The sequence below is a fragment of the Macadamia integrifolia genome, chromosome 13 (assembly GCF_013358625.1).
Source record: "Macadamia integrifolia cultivar HAES 741 chromosome 13, SCU_Mint_v3, whole genome shotgun sequence".
NCBI classification, from domain to species: domain Eukaryota; kingdom Viridiplantae; phylum Streptophyta; class Magnoliopsida; order Proteales; family Proteaceae; genus Macadamia; species Macadamia integrifolia.
The window spans coordinates 28,769,671-28,790,938 of NC_056569.1; the positions used below are offsets into that span (position 1 = coordinate 28,769,671).

General features: G+C 39.9%; 1 protein-coding gene across 7 annotated transcripts in view; it reads right to left on the reverse strand.

Annotated features, from left to right (window-relative positions):
* Nucleotides 1-21,268, reverse strand: part of LOC122059751 (ATP-dependent helicase BRM-like) — a 29,572-nt gene that overhangs the window by 5,839 nt on the left and 2,465 nt on the right. For 2 of the 7 annotated variants that reach the window (XR_006134123.1, XR_006134124.1), the window contains exons 1-12: nt 19,135-20,860; nt 17,714-19,057; nt 17,430-17,542; nt 12,639-12,726; nt 12,443-12,529; nt 12,073-12,165; nt 11,877-11,960; nt 11,592-11,795; nt 10,147-10,389; nt 8,111-9,700; nt 7,465-8,004; nt 2,928-3,089 (exon numbers count right to left, since the gene is read on the reverse strand). Coding sequence is in view for 3 of the 7 variants with exons in the window: in XM_042622784.1 (XP_042478718.1) it covers nt 7,465-8,004; nt 8,111-9,700; nt 10,147-10,389; nt 11,592-11,795; nt 11,877-11,960; nt 12,073-12,165; nt 12,443-12,529; nt 12,639-12,726; nt 17,430-17,542; nt 17,714-19,057; nt 19,135-20,466 (5,718 nt within the window). In the remaining 4 variants the exon portion in view is untranslated. Of the gene's footprint in view, nt 1-2,927; nt 3,090-7,464; nt 8,005-8,110; nt 9,701-10,146; nt 10,390-11,591; nt 11,796-11,876; nt 11,961-12,072; nt 12,166-12,442; nt 12,530-12,638; nt 12,727-17,429; nt 17,543-17,713; nt 19,058-19,134; nt 20,861-21,268 lie in introns of those variants that run through there. The other 5 variants (XR_006134126.1, XR_006134125.1, XM_042622781.1 and 2 more) reach the window with 4 other exon arrangements.

The following is a 21,268-nucleotide window of genomic DNA, read 5'->3' on the forward strand; positions in this document are numbered from 1 at the left end:
CCACTGAGCAAAAGAAGCAACCATGCAAAGAAAATTTCAGCAAGAAGAGCACCGTGGACAACAAGCTATGCATGCTGCCCATAGAGAATTCCTGACCCTTGGTGAAGAAACCGGCCTAATCATAGCTCTTGTTACCAAGGCTGCTGAACCAGTGATAGAGGTTAAACATCCCCCACAAATCAAACAATTACTTGCTAATTTTTCAGATTTGGTGCCAGAGGAATTGCCTAATAAACTACCACCGATGAGGGATATTCAGCATGCCATTGACCTTGTGCCTGGGTCAGTACTCCCTAATCTGCCCACTTACCGTCTCAGTCCTACAGAGCATGCCGAGCTCAAGAGACAAGTGGATGATTTATTAAAGAAAGGGTTCTTGGTTGAGAGCATGAGTCCATGTGCAGTACCAACCCTATTGACACCAAAGAAAGACAGATCATGGCGTATGTACATTGACAGCCGGGCCATTAACAAAATCACGGTAAAGTACAGATTTCCTATTCCTCGTTTGGATGATATGCTTGACATGTTGACAGGAGCCTCCATATTTTCAAAGATTGATCTACGGAGTGGCTACCATCAAATTCGAATCCGTTTAGGGGATGAATGGAAAACAGCCTTCAAAGCAAAAGAAGGCATGTATGAGTGGAAGGTTATGCCTTTTGGCCTCACTAATGCACCTAGCACTTTCATGAGGGTGATGACACATGTACTACAACCCTTCATCGGCAAATTTCTAGTAGTGTACTTTGATGACATACTAATATACAGCAAAGCACAAAATGAACACTTGGAACATCTGAGACGTGTCATGAGAATACTACGGGCAGAAAAGTTATACATCAACTTGAAGAAATGTTTCTTTATGCTGCCCAAGGTCATCTTCCTTGGTTTTATTGTGTCTTCACAAGGTATAGAAGCTGATCCGGAGAAGGTAAAAAGTGTCTTTGATTGGCCTATTCCAAAGACCTTGACCGAGGTTCGTAGCTTTCACGGTCTTGCTTCATTTTACCGACGATTCATCCGGAATTTCAGCGCCTTTGTAGCCCCAATTACAGAATGCACAAAAGGGGGAAAAGTCTCATTTCAATGGACTCCGGCAGCCACTAAAGCTTTCAACTTGATCAAACAAAAGATAACAGAAGCACTAGTGCTTAGAGTCCTTAGACTACCCAATTTTGATCTTATATTTGAAGTGGCTATTGATGCATCCCATATTGGGATAGGAGTGCTTATGCAAGAGGGCCATCCGATTGCCTTCTACAGTGAAAAGTTGAATGATGCAAAAAGAAGGTATTATACCTATGATTTAGAACTCTATGCCATTGTTCAAATGCTCAAGCATTGGAGGCATTTCCTAATTGGCAAAGAGTTTGTGCTCTATTCGGATCATGAAACACTCAAATACTTGCACTCACAAAAGACCATTAGTGATCGGCATGCTAAATGAATCTCATACTTGCAAGGATATGTATTTGCTCTCAAGTACAAAGCTGGGAAGGAGAATCAAGTGGCTGATGCACTTAGTCGAAAGGTGATGATGATGAACACCTTCACAGTACAAAGTGCAGGAGTAGAACACATCAAAGAGGAGTACATTAGTGATGCTGATTTTTCAGAAATATTCAACAACCTACAAGGAGGAGGACGGGATGACAAATTTGCTATACATGATGGGTATCTTTTCAAAGGCACTCGCCTCTGCATCCCAAACACCTCTTTAAAACATCACTTGATTCGAGAGCTACATGGAGGAGGAATGGATGGACACTTTGGCAAGGACAAAACATACTCCATGATGAAAGACATATTTTTGGCCTCAACTCTTAAAGGATGTGCAACATGTGATACAGAGATGCCGCACTTGTCAACTTGCCAAAGGAGAAAAGAAGAATATAGGATTGTACACACCGCTGCCCGTTCCACATGCACCTTGGCAAGACATAAGCATGGACTTTGTCCTAGGCTTACCACTTACATGGGAAAAGTATGATTCTATATTTGTGGTAGTAGATCGTTTCTCTAAGATGGCACACTTCATCCCGTGCAAGAAGACTCTTGATGCAAGTCACTTGGCCAAACTCTTTTTCAAAGAGATAGTGCGCATACATGGTCTACCACAGACAATTGTTTCAGATAGGGATGTCAAGTTCATGAGCTACTTCTGGAAGACTCTATGGCTGAAAACAAATACTAAACTCAAGTTCTCCACTGCATTCCATCCTCAAACAGACGGACAGACCGAAGTGGTGAACAGAAGTCTTGGCAACTTACTCCGATGTTTAGTCCGAGACTATGAAAAGACTTGGCCATCTATACTGGACATTGCTGAATTCGCCTATAATAGTTCCGTCAACTGCACCACAGGTCGTACACCATTTGAGATTGTCCTTGGACTGCAACCTCAACGACCGGTTGACTTAGTACCTTTGCCACCTGATGTAGGGGGTTCCTAGGTGAATAGGTCTCCTACAAGATTAACTAACTAGGTAGGGTCAACTCAAGGGGCTTAGGTATAGGGGACAAAAAGAAGCTCAGCAAATAAGATTAAGCATGCAAGATAAAATGAGACTAATAAACAAAGTAGCCAAAAGCAATAATAATCTAGACGGAAAAGCACATAAATTCTTACTTAAGTTTCAAGTGGGGACATGGGGAAGGGAACAAACGACATACGAGTGTTAGGTTCAGCACAAATCAATCTAGACACCCAAATTAGATATGCAAACAATCAATGTCCTCTAGCAACCAACTAAAATAGAAAATCAGCAGGGTTTCTTTTGGAGATATAACAATGACGAAACGATTTAAAACAGCGGGTAAAAATATAGGCATAGACAAAGGGCAAAGGCTGATTTCAATGTTAATGGGTTGCAATATATAATAGGGATTGATGGAGGTGGGGAGGGTTTAGTTTAATGTTTTACCATGTTGCTGTCCAGATCTGAGGAGAAGAGAAGAAATCAAGGTCCTCCAAAAACAAAGAGATGCAGTCCACCTTTAGTTGATGAAGACAAGTCCAGATGGTTGTGCAGAGATCCTCAGTATTGTCGATGTAGCTTGGAGAATGATGTTGGGGCTCTTAGCAACTCACGGACAACAGGTACAGCCAGCAGTCACCCATTCATTGAAAGGAGATCAGCCACAACAGTCCAACATTAAAAGAAAAAAATAGAGCAGCAGCAGTTCAGTCCTCAAAGAATAGAAAACAGCAGCATAAAAGAATGGAAAAAGAGAGGGAGGCGGGACAAGAGAGAAGAGAGAAGAGTGGAGAGAGAAGAGAGAACTGAGAGAGAGAGAGAGAGAGAGATGGCGTGAAACAGTGAGGCCGAGAGTGAGAGATGAGAGGAGGGAGAGAGGAGAGAAAGAGAAATCGTGGGGGAGGGATTTGGGGCTGTTTTGCCTTCAATATTCTTCATTAATTGAAAATAAACAATGGCCAATGGCCTTACACTTAAATAGAATAAACTTCCAAAAATAAAAAGATACTCAGAGACTCAATTGCATGAAATAAAAAACTACCTAATAGATCAATATAAAGAAATCCTAGTTTCCTAATTGTGTAAGACAATCAAATATTACTAGATTTAAAGCAAAATACTAGAATCAAATAAGATTTGGTGGGGTCCACAAAATCTTCTAAAATCTTCTAAGATCTTCTAAAATCTGGATCGAGCTTGGGGCCCACAAGATCTTTTAAAATCTTCTGAGATCTTCTAAAATCTGGATCGAGCTTGGGGCCCACAAAATCTTCTAAAATCTTCTGAGATCTTCTAAAATCTGGATCGAGCTTGGGCCCACAAGATCTTCTTCTTTCTATTCTTCCAGCCACAAAGATGGCTGCTTCTTCTTCTTCTTCTTGTGCCTGTACACTTTGATGTCCCCATCACCACCTCAGGCCCGTATTAGTGTGGAAGCCGATGAGTTCCTTAGACACATCACAGAGGTACATGCTGATGTTCGTCGTCACATCGCTATTAGCAATGACGGATACCATGCAACTGCCAATCGACATCGTCGCTACGTGGAATTTCAGCCTAGTGATTTGGTAATGGTTCGAATTCCACCTGAGAGGTTTCCTCCTGGTATAGTGCGCAAGCTCCATCCTTGGAACATGGGTCCCCACAAGGTCTTGACGCGCATTGGCACTAATGCTTACATGCTAGAGCTACCTCCTACTCTGAAGATCAACAATGTCTTCAATGTAGCTGATCTAACGATATATTTGGGACACCATTCTGATGACAGTGACACTGAACACACCCTCAAACTTCCTCAATTTGCAAACCCTAAAGATGATGTCATCGAAGATGTTCTCGACAACAAGTTCACCATAGTTCGTGGGGGCAAAGGGTACTACTCCTTCCTCATCAAATGGAAAGGTCGACCACGAGAGGATTGTACTTGGATCCATGCCGATGACTTTCAACGCCTTGACACGGACCTCTATAAGCACTACATGTCCCTTACCCATTCATCAGAGTTGAATGATTCTAAGAAAGGGGGAGCTGATGTAGATCCACATTATGGAAGGAAATATGAGAGGAAGAAGGGTCCAGCCTTAGTCCACCTGAGTGGCTAGGGTCCAGCCAAGAAGCCAGCCAAACCCCTACTTGGTCCACTTGAGTGGCTAAGTACAAATAAGGGCCAATTGGGCCCATCGGCTAGGGGAATAATTAGTAGTTGTTAATTAGTGGGCCATTGGGCCCATCGAGTTGAGTAAGTGGTATGTCGAGTCCAAATTGTCTTAGGACTCTATTTGTTTTCCACATAGGTTTATTATTCCTAGTCCAATTTTGAATTCCTAGTTGTAGTAGGAGTGTCTAGTCCTATTGGGAAACTAGCTCCTAGTTGAAGTAGGAGTGTCTAGTCCTATTGGGAAACTAGCTCCTAGTTGAAGTAGGAATTTCTAGTCCTATTGGGAAACTAGCTCCTAGTAGTAGTTTGATTGCTATTCTGTCCTCTATAAATAGAAGAGCCTATGTACTCCTAATTTCATATTTGAATAAAAAATAATTGCAGTCAATTGCTTAGGACAGCCGGAATAGCTGTGGGTGAGAAGCCCTGGCCAAGACAGCCGCTCCTCCCCCACTTTTCCCTTTGTTTCTTCTTGTTTAATGCTTTCTATTTTATCCTAAAGTTACTGGTGTTGAAGTATACGACTGTTGTGAGTATTCAGAAGTTCAGACCTGTCCAAGTTACAAACCAGATTTGATTCTCTCTCCTGAAGCCTGCGATTATTTCTCCTAGGTCAGAAAATCAAGAAAGCTTGTAACTTCACAACCAGTCGTCAAATTCCTCTCAACTTTGGGGGTTTTTGTACCCTCCCTAGGGACTATCTACGCCCAAGAGTGCAGCTCAATCAGACTCCTACAGACCTAGCCGCGCCTCTCTCTCTCCAGCTCTATAGCAGGTCTTTCTCTCTCCTATCGAGTTGTGTTTTGGGCTGGTCTTGCTCCTATATGAGTATTGTTAGGGGTGTCAACCGGTCGGGCCGGTTCGGTTTCGGTCGGGCTTAATCCGGCTTGAAGACTTTCAAAGGCTACACCATGTCCGACCATTTAACTAATCGGGCTTAGTTATTGAGGGCATGGTACGCTTTATATTAGGTCGGTCGGCCTCGGGGCTATAATCGGACCACCTTAATCGGGCTTTAGTCGGGCCTTAACCGGGCTACGGACATGTTTAATATTAAATGGGCTTTAACCGGTTTTTAAATGGGCCCTATTTAAAATGTGCTCTTATATTCCGGCCCACTCATGCAAGCCCCAAAAAATGACAATTAATCAATAAATGATACCAAATATAACCATTATTTAAAATGTGAACATGTTTTTACTTTTTAATTTGGGGGATAAAATAGGTATTCTACAATCATTAAAGGGTCGGGCTAGGCCGGTGCACAATAGGCCGGTCTCGGTCCGGTGTTAAACGGTCGGTCTCGGTCGGGCACCCGACGGTCCAAGTAGCAAAACCAAGACCGATCGTTTATAAACGGGCCGGAATCAAGCCCCACACGTTTAATAAACGGTCCGGGCCGGGCCGGTCTATAAACAGTCGGTCCCGGTCGGTTTAGTCGGTTCGGGCCACGAATTGACACCCCTAGGTATTGTATCTTTGGGGGTTTATTTGATGGTCTTATTTCTTTGTTTCCTGGTCCTATTTGTATTGTTTGGGGTTATAAATTGCTGGAGTAGTTTCTTGTACTCTACTCCTACATTACACTTCTTAACTGTTATATGGTGTTGTTCTCCCACACCATATGGGAAAATATGCAACAGCTTGAGGCCCAGTTGTATTTGGACATTGATTTAAACATTAAAACACTACAATTTGCTGAGAAAGAGCTACCAACAACACTCCAGAAACATGCATCAAGCAACAGAAGCATGGGAATAGACCTCTACTCCCTCAACAAACAAAATGTAGCCCAAATCCTTGGACATCATAGTTTTTGGTTTGGAAGACGATGACAAAGTCAGTCTTCATAGTTGCCACAGCGACAAGGTGACCCAAAGCAGTGGAGGGTGCCTGAGGACTGAGGCGAGCCCAAGTGTTATTTTTTATTTTTCCTCTTTTCTAACATTATTTAGTATGCTATATATGCATTATATCATCAAAAATCAACATTAAACCACATTAAGTCATTAAAAATAACATTTACATTCTTGTTCTCTAATAAATTTGACTGGTCAAATGATTTAATTTTTATGAGACTTTTTGTACTAGGTAGAGCGCAAAAACTAGCTTTCTAACAAGTGTAAGATAACTTAAATCTAAGTTGTAAAGACGAAATTATGTTTTAAAGTGCGCGAATGCTGTTAAAATCACCTAAATAATAATAATAATAATTTTATGGACATCAAAACAAAAGATTATTTTACCTCACTTTTTCATTTTAGCGATGTTTTACCATGATAAGATTTATGAAGTTTTCAAAATTGAGGAGAAAAAAACCCAGCATTTGAAAATTGACAATCGTCCATACAACCAATAATCCAATTTTTGTTCTTGAATTGGATGGTTGACTTTTTATCCTTTTGGAATTTGATTTCGAAACTATTTTTGTTGGATTCAATAGGGAGGTATTTGCATATTCATGGATAATATCTTAAGTAAATTAAATATTAAACAATATTTGGCATAAATAAGTGTCAGACCAGAAATAGCATGTTCTCCAATCTAGACCTGGAAATTGGAATCATCCCCGCATATCAATTCCTAAGCTTTGTGGTTATGTGAAACATGATTTCAACAGTGCTCTATCCAGGCTTATGTAAAGAATGCAAGGAGATGCATACAATAAGGACAAACAAACCCTTCTATTCTAAGAAGGTACAAACCCTGCTGTTCTTTTATTTAAATAGCACTTTTTCTCATAATTCATTAAAAAAACAAAACAAAAAAGGAAGAACTTTTATTCACCCACAAACAAAATAAAGGAGTCAGTTCAAAGGTGCATACCTTTCTTTGAGTGAGGTTAGACATCTTTGCACCAAAGAAATCAGACCTACTTGTGTTTACAGATTTACCATCCCAACTTTCTCTAGAGTGTTCTTTGGCATCCTCTGCAGGTCCCACCATGCAATTTAATCTGTTAGGTTTTTCCACATGCTGTTTCAAAGAATTTGCAACCCTCCTTGATGGTAAATTTCTCTTTTTTGAAATTAAATTGCTAGGATCTTGCCTTTGAGCAACACGCTCTTCAAATGTTTCAATTTCAGGATCAGTCCTTAAATGTGCTTCATGATCGTGGTCCACTTGAAATGCCAACTGATATGAATTCCCAGGCTGCAGAAATGGATTTTCACTGCTGGACTTTTCTTCAACCCTTTCTAAAGTATTTCTAGGCCGAAGACGAATACTACGCTTTCGCTTTATTTTGGGTTGCAAAACCTGTTCATCTTCACAGTCATCATGATCATGAATCCAACTTCCAGATTGTTGAAGGTTCATGTGGGAATCACCTGATTCAGCAATCTCTCCTTCCTCTAGTTCATCTGGCTGCCAAATATTTAACAGAAGGAAATTGAGAAGAGCACATGAAACCAACAATCCCATGTAAATAATCAATACATAACAAAGCATATGTATGAAGAGGAATGCATACCATTTGTTTTAAAAGAGAACCCGGCCGAGCATCCAAGGCTGAAAGAGATCCAAACTTCTGGGAAGATATACAAGTAGACACCATCTTAGCCAATCTTCGACTCTCTGAAGATGACCCCAAGGAACCAGCTTCTTCAAATCTGTGATCATTTCTGGTGCCTTCTGAGGCCCGAGGATACTTGTAATCACCATCACAAGCAGGCCCAGTCTCTTCTAATTGGTCCTTATTAATCGGCAGCACACCAACAGCACCACTAAATTCCTCATCCTCAAGCTCCCCAATTTCTCCTTCCTCTTCACACAATGAATACCTGTTCCTCTCTTCTGAACTTGCCTCAGAAAATTCTTCATTTTCATCATCTAACTCCCTGTAACTAGTGAACTTTTTGCCATTTGACAAGCTCTTTGGTCGCCCCCTTTTCCGCTCTGTTTTAATAGGTGATAAATCTGAAACCATTTCACTGGATTCCATGCCCATACTCACAGATAAAATATTCTTTGATGGCTTCTTTGATAAATTAGCAACTGCAGCATTTACCTCCTTGGTACTGGCTTGAAGCCACTTAGGCACCTGGTTGTACCTTGTCATCTCTGCAGCCCAATCCAGCTCCTCATCCATTTGATCAAACAGTTCAACTTCTTCTTCACTCCGAGCTATCATACGATTAACCTCCTGCAGGGAGGGGACATCATGTACCGTTTCTTGATATCTCTCTTCATCATGCAATAATGTCTCTAAAGTCGAGCGTCTTTCTTCATGTGTTGTCCTCTGATCAAAACGGCCAGCATTTATAACCTCATCTGCCATATCAATCTTATATTGCTGAATATTATTGCGTATAAGGCTCTCAATGGATCCCATATATCGATCTTTACCCGCAAGGTCATCTTCTAAGTCAACTGTGCCTCCACTCCTTAATTCATCTTCTTTCTGATGGCCTGAGATTTTGTCGACAACTGCTTCCATATAGATGACTTTGACCTCTCTCTTCTGTCCAATACGATGGGCCCTAGCCACTGCTTGTTCCTCATTTTTAGGGTTCGGATCAGGGTCATAAATGACAACTGTATCTGCAGACTGCAAATTTAGTCCTCGTCCAGCAGCACGGATACTAAGCAAGAAGATGAAACAATCAGAATCAGGGCTATTGAAATCTACAATAGCTGATTCACGGTCTTCTAAGCTAGTTGTCCCATCAATTCGTCTATACACAAGCCGCCGCCACTGCAAGTATTCCTCCAATATATCAAGAAGCTTTGTCATGGTACTAAATAGCAATACCCGGTGTCCTGTTCTTTGAAGTTTTATAAGAATTCTGTCTAGGATCCAAAGTTTCCCACAAGACCTCACAAGGAAGTCCTTAGATAAGTCCTGAAAATATGGATAATTAAGCAAAGGATGATTGCAAGTTTTGCGAAGCTCCATGCATCTATTATTGAGAGTCTTATACATTTTCGACTGGTAAAGTGGATTCTTTTGAACCCTCAGCATCTCATCCTCAGGATCAACCCGAAGAGTGCCAGTGGATTTGATCCAATCATAAATAGCACCTTGAATGGCTGACATTCTACATTTCAACACAATGGACACCTGCAATGGGGGAAATTTTAGTTGCCAACTATGCACAAGAATTCAAGTACAGAACAACATAAATGTCAAGGTGACTAGGTGACCCAAGGCGTTGGAGGGGCTAATATTGGTTAGGTGCCCTAGGCGTGCAGCATACGACTATATGTAATATAGCAATAATAATTTATTAAAACTATGCCCATATACAACAGAAAAGCCACAATGCAATATGATATAACTATGCTATTAATGACCTAATATGAGAAAATCAACATATAACAAAGAAAGTATAGGCTATAATATAAGCATATTCCTCGAAAAACAAAGCAATAAACACAAATCAATGTAAAGTCGTGAAAAGTCAATAAGACGTGTTGTCGCCTTGGACCCAAGAAAGAGCTTGGACACCTAGGCAGTGCCAAGGCGACGGCTTGACAACTATGCCAAAGAATGTAAAAATAATATACCTTGGGGGGGAGTGACCCTTCCACATCCTCAAGTCGACGTCTAAGCATAAAAGGCTCCAGAATTTGATGAAGTCTGTGGATAATGATCACCTTTTTCTCTGTCTCAAGCCAATCATCCTCGGTATCATGTGAAGGAATATCTTTTTGAAAGGGCTTTGAGAACCAATCATGGAAGGCTTTGCGATTATCAAACACTTCCGGGAGGAGCAAATTCAAAAGTGACCACAGCTCCTTCAGATCATTCTACACAAGAAATCATTCTATGTCCAGTTTAATCACAGGGGAGAGGGAATCAAATATTGTTTGAAACACAACCAAGCAGTGTTAATAAAGAAATGGGAAACAAAGCTTTTAAGAAGTAGTATTCTTACAATACTGAGATGGAGCTTACCCGCCATGACTTGGAGACCACTAGATAAGAACCGAAAATGAAAAAACACCATTTTTTTTCCACACCTTTTGCATGCATAGTGGAGTTTTTAACAAAGAACAATATTACGAAGAAAGGTAGAAGCCATAAAATAATGAATAGATAAACTAAAGAAAAATAATACCCCGGAAGAAGTAGAAAGCAAAGCCCAAAATGGTGCCAATGAATCAGACCTTAATCTCAATGGATTTTCAAATTTCCACACAGCATACAGTATTATCAAATTGGAACAGCATGTGGATGCAAGACCCTTGATTTTACGGTGCATGCATGCACATGTCTATTGTTGTTTTTCCGGTAAACACGTGTGCGTCTATCCTGATTAAGTTTGATTAGATATAATTAGTGTACATTGGTTTATAGTAAAGTTGCCCCTACTTAAGAACAAAAACAGGAAAAACTAACCCCTAGGAGCAGATACAGCTGGCACTGCAAAACACCCATAATTCCATGCCACACTCTGTATTGATGTGATCCCATTTTCACATCGATCCCACCATAAGAAAAAAAAAAAGGGCAACTCGCATCAAGGCACTGATATTATAAGTGTGTAGTCAAAACAATGAACTTTTCCAAGCAAAACATGCATTGTTTCCCATTCTAAGTGAACCTCCAAATCAATCTATGAAGCCACCAACCAGAATTTATTTTCCAATTAAAATAGTAGTTATTCAAAAGTTTGATAAATTAATGCTACGAACCAACCGAGATCACAGATATCATAAGCTTTGTCTAACTAAAAAATATGAAGTACCAATCAAACTGCTGGAGTAAAAATGAAGGGAACGGGGGATCACAGTTGTAGATACATCTCCTAGCCCCATAGATCTTGAGAATTTGGGACCCTAAATCTTCAAGCATGACAATTACCACATTTTTTTTTTTTTGGGGGGGGGGGGGGGAGTATTAACATACAGTCAAAAGATAATTGGACAAAATGAAGAAAAAATTAGTGGCTTTTTAATCAAGGACAAATTATCTTCCACATGAAAGAGGTGGGTGCTAATTGGGCTACCTGTAATGGCGTTCCAGTAAGAAGTAGACGCCTTTGGCAACGATACCTATCAAGGTCACGTGCTAGAACTGACTCCCTATCCTTCATTCGTTGGGCCTCATCAATTATGATGTACTTCCAATCAATTTTTGATAACTTTGAGCGGTCGTACATGATAAACTCGTAAGTTGTAACAAGTACATTAAATTTCATCGCACAAACCTCCTACAGAATAAGCGTCAACAAGGTCAATGAACAAATATCAACAACTTGAATTCAGTGGAGGAAACATAAAGCACCTCTTACCTGAGAAAATAACTTTGATCTTTGATCTTTAGCACCAACATAGAAAATGCATGACACAGATGGAAGCCAATTATGCAATTCACTCTAAAAAAAGGTAAAAAATGTTAGCCGTGAGAAAGTGGAAAGAAATAATACATGTATTTAAATAAATAAAAATAAAAATAACATTTTGGGTATGTGGGTGAGGGCATCTAACCTTCCAATTAACCAAAACGGCATTTGGAACAATAATAAGATGTGGCCCATAGTTCCCCTTGAACTCCATCAAATAAGCAATCAATGCCATTACCTGTTTTCGGAAGATAACCTATCAATATTGCAGCTATTTGAGCAGTTTTTTTTTTGACAAATTTGTTCTACTTAAATGTATGTAGCAAATCCCAAAGCAGTAAGGGTACTAACAAGCCTCTTAATTTCATGTGTAGAAACAGATATGTGATCTACCTAAAAATAAATTACAAGGCTATTGATTGTCATAATTCAAAATTATTCAAGCAAAATGAGGACCACCAGGAGGGAGGGATAAAGATCACAACTTCTCAAACCACAAACTAAAAGAAAGAAACCTGTACAGTCTTCCCAAGACCCATCTCATCTGCCAAAATCCCATTTAATTTGTTGTTGTATAAAGAAAGCATCCATTGCAAGCCAACCTGCAAAATGAAGAAAACCATTGAGTCAAATTTGCTTATGGGTGAAAGAAGAAATGGTTAGGGATGCAACAGCAATGAAATAATCCCAAAATAAAAAGGTGTAACCTACAAGCTGATAGTCTCTTAAAGTCCCAGCACGTAACATTGAGGGCTGCTTTGTGATCCTTTCATTCACAGCATGTGCAAGATTGTAATACCTGGCGTCAATCACAAGGGGTGCCAATTCAACACCTTAATATGGTAGTATACATATTTCAAGAACTAAAAAGAGAGCATCACAACAAGAAAAATACTCAACCAAAACTAACTCATAAATGTAAATAAAAATCAGAAGTACAATCATGAATCGGGCAGACAGCAGAATCAAACTATGATCTTGCAGGACAAGGCTACCAGGCATGACTGCATGTTATTTAATGGAAGATATGGCTCTTCATAATGGAGTGGCAGGGCAATATTCACATTCATCTCTTTTCTCAACATATCAAAATTCAAACCATGTTATCCTCACATTCTTTAACATCTAGAAGTTACACAATCACTCCTCATTGGTGATTTTACTTTTATACATATATATATATATATATATAATTTTCATCATGAATGGCTAAAAAATCTCAAACAACTGTTCTGCATCCTCACACCAGTGTATTCCACAGCTAAAGTAACTTATGATTCATTCAATTTTTCTTAGTCTTGCCATCCATCCATCCATCTCAACCTCTCTATCCCAGCTATCATAGTATGACACAGTCATCTTAGGCACACGCCATTTTCTTTGTCACCCAACATCCAGCTCTAGAGGATTTCTAGTCTTGCTGTTAAAAACTACAATTTAGTATTAATGGAAAGCATCAATCAGAAATCATCGCAAAGCTCCTCTCAATTTCTTATATTAGGTTCACGTCCTATAGCCAACACCCTCCCTCTTCAATCTCTCCCTCCTCGATGAAGATCCAGGGAATCAATGCATAAGCATGAACACTTTAACTATATCCTGTAAGTGTATGGGCCCTTACTGGAATCAAGGTTCGAGATTTCAGTTTTGACGGAAACTCTGTATGTTTCGGCTGGCCATTTCAGCGGTCAAAAGGTCATATTTTGGCCCGAAACTTCAGGGAAATCTTAATTAAGTGTTCCTAAACATATGGAAACCTGCAGATTGTTAAAATAACAAAATAACAAAAAAACAAAAAACCAAAAAAACAAAAAAACAAAAAAAAACAAAAAACAAAAAAACAAAAAAAAACAAAAAAAACAAAAAACAAAAAAAAACAAAAAACAAAAAACAAAAAAACAAAAAAAAACAAAAAACAAAAAAAAAAAAAAAACAAAAAAAAACAAAAACAAAAACAAAAACAAAAACAAAACAAAAACAAAAAACAAAAACAAAAACCAAAAACAAAAACAAAAAACAAAAAAAAAAAACAAAAACAAACAAACAACAAAAAACAAAAACAAAAACAAAAACAAAACAAAACAAAACAAAAATGGAAGTTCAATTTCAGACCCTAGGTTGGTAGTGTACGTCGTACATTGTTGTGTACTTTCTCAAATATAGCCTATTCTACACATAATATGTTATTAGAACACACAAAATTCAATGAAGAAACAACTATGATATGCATTAGGAATAAAGAAAAACCATTTAATATTACACAATGTCAAAGTGATACAAGTACAAGTGTACAACTAAGTTACCCCTATAAAACTATTCCTCAAACTCTATGTCAGTACCACATAGGGTTCTGGGAAGGCTTGAAACCTTTGGAGAAAAAGGGTATACCACTAAATTCGAATCCTACACAAATCATGCTCAAATGCGGGAAATCATCGTTGTAGATACGTTATAATAGTCCCCAACTGATGTAGATACGTTATAATAGTCCCCAACTGATGTAGATAAGTCACTTGGGCTTATTTTATTGCAAATAAGCCTTGGGTTGTGTTATGTATGAGTTGGGCCTTTGATCCCATGGGTTTTCTTTGAAATGAGCCACTTTAATAGGCCTAAAATATGGGTAGAATGTAGGAAAACGGGATTTTATTCATTAGTTTAATTAGTTGTTATTTAATTTAATAAAGGCCCATTAGGCCATTAGTTGGTTGTAAAGTCCTATATGGACTATTAGTTTGTTAGTCCTACTCCATGTTGGAGTCATAAAATCAAGTCCTAATCCTATTTTGAATTTCTAGTTGTAGTAGGAGTGTCTAGTCCTATTGGGAAACTAGCTCCTAGTATTAGTATGATTGTAAACTTCCCCTCTATAAATAGAGAGGCATATGTACCATTATTGGACAGATTTGAATGAAAGAAAGTTTGCATTTATGAAAAAAAGTTTGCAACTAAATGCTTAGAGCAGCTGAGATAGCTGTGGGTGAGAAGCCCAGGCTGAGATAGCCACTTCCTTTATTCTCTTTCACCCTTCTCAACCCCCCATCTGTTTTATTCTTTTTTTTTTATTTTATTTGCTGTAACATTCAAGAAGTATAATTCAGATTCTGATAAAAGTTTGCAGAAATCAGAACCAATCAGCAATCCTAGTGGGAATAGAGAGAGATTGATCTCCTCTCTTTCTCTCTTCTATACTCTATTCAGCCAGATCTTCAATTAGGGTATTCCAGGCCTCATAAGGGTCCCACGATCCTTACCTAATCATTGTTGGACGCATTCAGCTGCTGTTCTTGAAGGTTCTTCTCAGTTTTCTCTCCTAGGTCAGAAAATCAAGAAAGCTTGTAACTTCACAATCAGCCATCAGAATCCTCTCAATTTTGGGGGTTTTTGTACCCTCCCTAAAGACTATCTACGCCCAAGAGTGCAACTCAATCGGACTCCTACAGCCCTGGCCGCACCTTTCTCTCTCCAGCTCTATAACAGGTCTTTCTCTCTCCTATCGGGTTAGGTTTTGGGTTGGTTTTGCTCCTATATGGGTATTGTATCCTTGAGGATTTATTTGATGGTATTATTTCTTTGTTTCTTACTCCTATTTGTATTGTTCGGGGTTATAAACTGCGGAGTTAGTTACTTGTAATCTACTCCTGCATTACCAACTCTTTGTTCCACTAAGAAATGTAGGTTTTCTGTCCAAAAATACCAAATTTAGGGCTTTTTGGAGTTTTTTTTTCCTCTTAACAGGTGAAACCACTCGAAACTTGCGAAATGAGTCGAAATTTCAACCCATTTTCGTTGAAACAGTGCTTTTATATACACTGTTTTGTACTGAAACAAGTCGTAACAGAAATTTTGGCATTTCGACCAAATTTTGCTCGAAACTTGCATTCCTACTAAGTCACGCAGGTTCATTTCAACCTTCATCAAAACTGGAATACTTCCTGAAATCTTGGTGGTTTCGACTGAGATTTCGCACTCCAGAATGCATCAACCAAAAAATATATATACCTTCTCTCCATTCCATAATACCAGTTCTCAGCTTCAATATCTTCCTCCTTATTGAAGAGTCAAGCACCAGTGAAAGAGAATTCACACTTTATCTATGACCATGACACCGAACAATCAAAGAAGGGTGGGGATCTATCAACAAATAGGGATCCTATAGTTAATGGCATACTGCTATGGGAACAAAAACCAGTACAATTGACTCTCTCACCCCAAAAGAGTAAACAGATCAGAGTCCAACCAAAGCTGAAGATAAGAGTTGGCAAGGCATCAAGAGTACAACTAACCACCCAATAATATCTCACACAGCAATAGTAAACTCATTAGGATAGCGGAATCCAGCCCTCTTCTACGAATTGTGTTTATTTTAGGGGGGGAGGAAGTAAGAAAATAATTTTTTTTTTTTCTAATTGATCTATATTGAAGTTCAAGAAAAGCATGCCAAAACAGGAAACCAACATTTCTGACCTACTAACCATATCCTCCAATACTAAACAAAATATCTCAAAATAACAGAACTCACCAATATACAATGAAATTATAAAACTTAGCCAAAGGAAGGTGGTAATTACTTAGAACCCCTTGTCAAAACCTTTTGAGTTCATACTTCTCCATTAAGAAGAGTCCCACAGGTCTCCAACCGATCTTAGACTAAGGTTGTCTTGGCTCCTATTTGGACAACATAAAGATAAGATAGTCCCTTGACCACTGACCTGGTAGGGAGTGATTGCTACCATGATGCCCCATCTCAAATATATAACTATAAATAAAAATTATAGCCTGCAGCTTCGGAAAACATTGTGTGACTTAGGGCATTCCGGTAAAAGGCTTAGAATGTTATTTGTTGCTAGCCATGCCAAGTGTTACTCACTTCCACTTCAAACGCCAACCATTCCTCATCATCTGACATTTTTTACTCATCAATGTCACAACTCCTTGTTTTTGTCCCCAAACATCCATAAACATTTCTCTAACACATAACCAATTTCTAACCACCCCCCCTTAATGGAATGAGACAATTTAATGTATTAATCAAATGATGCTTTCTAAACATGACTGACAGTTCCCATAGAAATTTCCTTCTAAGTTTTTCAATCCTTCCACAAACCATACAAACCATGACCAGGGCTTTGAAGATAAAGACATAAAAAGTAGGAAAGTTTGACAACTTGCCTTTCATTAAGATAATATTGATATCTCCCCCCCCCCCCCAACCCTAGGTTCCAAAAAAGAATATATCCAACTCCCTTGCCTCCTCCCTTCTTTCAGTCATTCCTTTGCAAGATTGACCCCAAAATTCTAGCAGCCTCGGGGGTTTCATCCTTAAGGTAATCCTAGAAGTTTTCTACAATCCATAAAAGTTCACCAATCCACTATTAAGGAAAGCAACGATATGGAACTAATGAATTTTTTATTCATAAGCTCTGATGGTCCCCCTTGTTTCATGAAACAGGCAATATCATGGACAATGGAGATTTGAGAACTGGTTTGTAATGAACTTACTTGTTAACAGAAGAACTGTCCTTAGGTGCATTCATTTCAGAGAACTGGTTCCTTATCATCACTTCTTCTCCAGCACAAGCTGCTGCAATCTTAACTTCTTCTTCCGAAAGACCCTGCTTGAGAAAGACAGTGAGGGGGGATGGGGGAGGAAGTGTTTAGGGAGAATTCCTCCATAAATGAAAACAAATATTATTACAGTAAAGCCAACGCATAGACCATAACAAATGTAATGGGAATAAATGGACAGAAAAGAGAAGATGTGAAATTTCATAAAATTTTCATGCCTGAGCTCGTGCAGCGGCCACTGCAGCCGCAGCTGCCTCCACCGCCTCTTGCTGATTCTTGGTAGCTGTAATCTTTCCTCCAAGTTTATAAAGATATTCTTCTGTCTGAGAAAGAAAAGATGAGAGGACAGCATATCTCTGAGCAGTATCACCCGGGATGCTGGTCTGCTGCTCCAGCAACATTTCACGATACCTGTCAACATCATTATTCTTCAATGCCTCCATCCTTTTATTTCGATCATCATCCTTTCTCTTCGAAAATTCCCTGAGCATTCTCTCGTGATATTTGGCAACTCCCCTGTTGCGTGCAGTTCTTGCATCACGGATGGCCCAATGAACCTCAAGAAACTTTTTACGCCATTGAAAAATGGATTTTAGTTGCTTCTCTCTCATCATCTTCTGAGAAAGCTGCACTTGCCTAGCAAGCTCCATGCGCTGACGTTCACATAGTCGAACAAACTTCCGATATGGCCTGTCAGGCATTGCCATTATCTCCTGCTGTTGTTGGTCAACCTCATCTCTCACCCGTGCTTGAAGATCTAAAAGTCTAAGTTTCCTTTCCTCAATTTGCAGCATCAAAACAAGATCGGGCTGGATCCTCTTCCTCTCTAGGTTCACAGCTAATAAACTACCAATCTTATCGAGATTCTCTGTCCTTTTCTTGTCAATCACCTCTAAGCCTTCCTCAAAAAGCAGATCCTTCACATCATATGCCAGAGTTAAACTATTCACGTTAACACTGATTGCTGAGCCAAGGGAGTCATGTTTCCTAGTAAAGAAAGGAAAATCAAAAAGCGGCCCATGGTACTTGCTTTCAGGGCCAACATCTTTTGGCTGAGGTCCCATGCTTGCTTGAACTGGTTTCTTAATTTGGCCTGCATCTGATAAAGCAACCTGAGGCGGAACAGCCTTTCTGTCATCTGCCGTGTGATCACTTTTAGCAGCTATATTCAAATGACCCCGCTCAATTTCCTGATCTGGTTTAAAAGCTAATGATGTACCTTGCAACTCTTCCTTTCCAGCAGATCCCCTCTGCCTAGGCTCCTTCGTAACAGCTGTCACTCCTTGAACGTGACCTGCTGATGTAATTGCTTTCTCTTCTCCAGTACCGGTTTCTTCTTTGGATTCCTCTTTTGGCAGAGACTGACCTCTGCTTAAAGGTGCAGCCTGTGCAGCCTTGTTATTGGACTGCAAATGTCTTGCATGTTCGTCACTACTCATCGCAGGAGATCTGTCATGGTTAGTTGTCCCTTGGGGGGAAACAAATACCTGCTGCAGCTGTGATTCAAGGGGTGGAGGAGCTATAGAGTGAAGAACTTCCTGCGGAAGACTGCCTTCCCCACGCTGTTCGAGTAAAGAAACCAAGGAACTCAGTAACATAAAGTAAAATACCCACAGAGAAAAGACAAAACTTTGAGTACCTTCAGACGCCTGAATGCTAGTATTTGTGCTTTAAGGACATGCAGTTGTTGTTTGGTAAACCCAAGACGCTGTTGTGGTATCTGGGGAGCACCATCCTGAGGTGGGAAGTGGGTTACCAATCCACCGTCATTAGAGGATATTACAGATTGTGGAGAGGATCGGTTCAACTGTGGCAACTGCCTGAAGTTCCGCATCGGCAAAGTTTCTGGGCTAGTAGAGGTACTCTTTGTATGAGGTGGATTATCCAAACACTGACTCATGTTCACAGATTGCTGAGGTGGATGCATTGGAGGCAGCCCATTTCCAAATGCAATCTGCTGTCTAGACAGCTGGTTCTGCCTGTTGTGAACACCAAGCTGTTGCATCTGGATGTTATTAGCGTTACCCATCACAGCAGCTGCAGAATTTAATAAAGCACCAGATGGAATCATCTGCCTCGGCTTCAAAGAGCCAGGTTGGCCAGATACATCACGTGATGAGTTCCCATTGGCAGAACTCTCAGCAATAATTGGTGGAGAAGACATGATGTGTTGCTTTGACATTTGCTGCTGTGAAGATGGAGCACCTGCATTGTTTTCATTTGGCTTCTGAAGCCCAGTCATTCTAGATTGCCAAATCGGAAGGAGTTGAGCTATCATATGGGCATTGGTAGGCTGAGACAGATCAATTTTGTTTTCCAAAGCCCATGCCTGCATAGCTTGCAATTGGGCCATCGTGAATTGGTTGTTTGCAATGGTTTGAATACTCGGTTGAGATTGTGGTACATGAACAGGCCTTATCATGTTTGGTGACATTAACTGCCCAACCGATAGCCCTTGGGGGAGAGGCTTCAACTCACCCCTTTGTTCAGAGGTTTTCTGTGGATCCTGCCCCACCTGCCTCTCACCATGCACATGTTCAACTGACTTCTTGGATGCAGAAGCCTGAGACTGGATAGCGATGAGGTCTTGCATTTTCATATCGCCTGTACGCATATCCTGATCTTTCTCAGTTGGTGGACCAACCATACCTATATTAACTTGTTGCTGTGGCTGCATATTTCCAAAAATTGGCTTCTGCTGGGTAGCCTGCAAAGTGTACTGAACATAAGCTTGATGCATTGGATTCTGCATGTGCTGTTCCGGGCCCTGACCCTTAGTCTGGCTCTCCTCACGAGTTTGAGAGGCTCCACGCTGTTGAGACAAATCAATGAACTTCCTAGACTGTTGAGGCAAGAGCATGGAGCCAGAAGATGAAGGAAAGTTGCTGCTACCCATGACTCCATGGATACCGCCTGCTTGATACGCTAGGAGGGCTTCCTCTCCTTCAGGCTTTCTAAACTGTTGTAATGACTATCAAAACATTTATCAAGCAACAATATCAATTCATATAGTACCTATAATAAATTGAAACATGATGAAGAGTTCCAAAGGGATCTGGAGCAGACAATCACTGCTCCAAAGATAAATAGGACCAGCACACAAAGATCTGATACAAAATACAAATGTATAGGAACTATAAAGAAAAAATCATTCATAACAAATTCCGGTTAAAAGCATTGCAAGTTGACTGCAGTACACATCAAAAGAGCTATAACTGTGGCGCGATTACATTAAAAAAACAATTCAGATCTTCACACAAAATGTCATCAGCAGAAGAAGAGACCAAGTGCAATGTTTAGTTTGCAAAGATAAAACTTAAGCCTTTTTTCCCCATAAAAAATGGCCAAATCATCAGAGCCATCCCATGAACCAGCTCGAATGCGTGAAAAAAAAAAAAAAAAANTCAAAGAGCCAGGTTGGCCAGATACATCACGTGATGAGTTCCCATTGGCAGAACTCTCAGCAATAATTGGTGGAGAAGACATGATGTGTTGCTTTGACATTTGCTGCTGTGAAGATGGAGCACCTGCATTGTTTTCATTTGGCTTCTGAAGCCCAGTCATTCTAGATTGCCAAATCGGAAGGAGTTGAGCTATCATATGGGCATTGGTAGGCTGAGACAGATCAATTTTGTTTTCCAAAGCCCATGCCTGCATAGCTTGCAATTGGGCCATCGCGAATTGGTTGTTTGCAATGGTTTGAATACTTGGTTGAGATTGTGGTACATGAACAGGCCTTATCATGTTTGGTGACATTAACTGCCCAACCGATA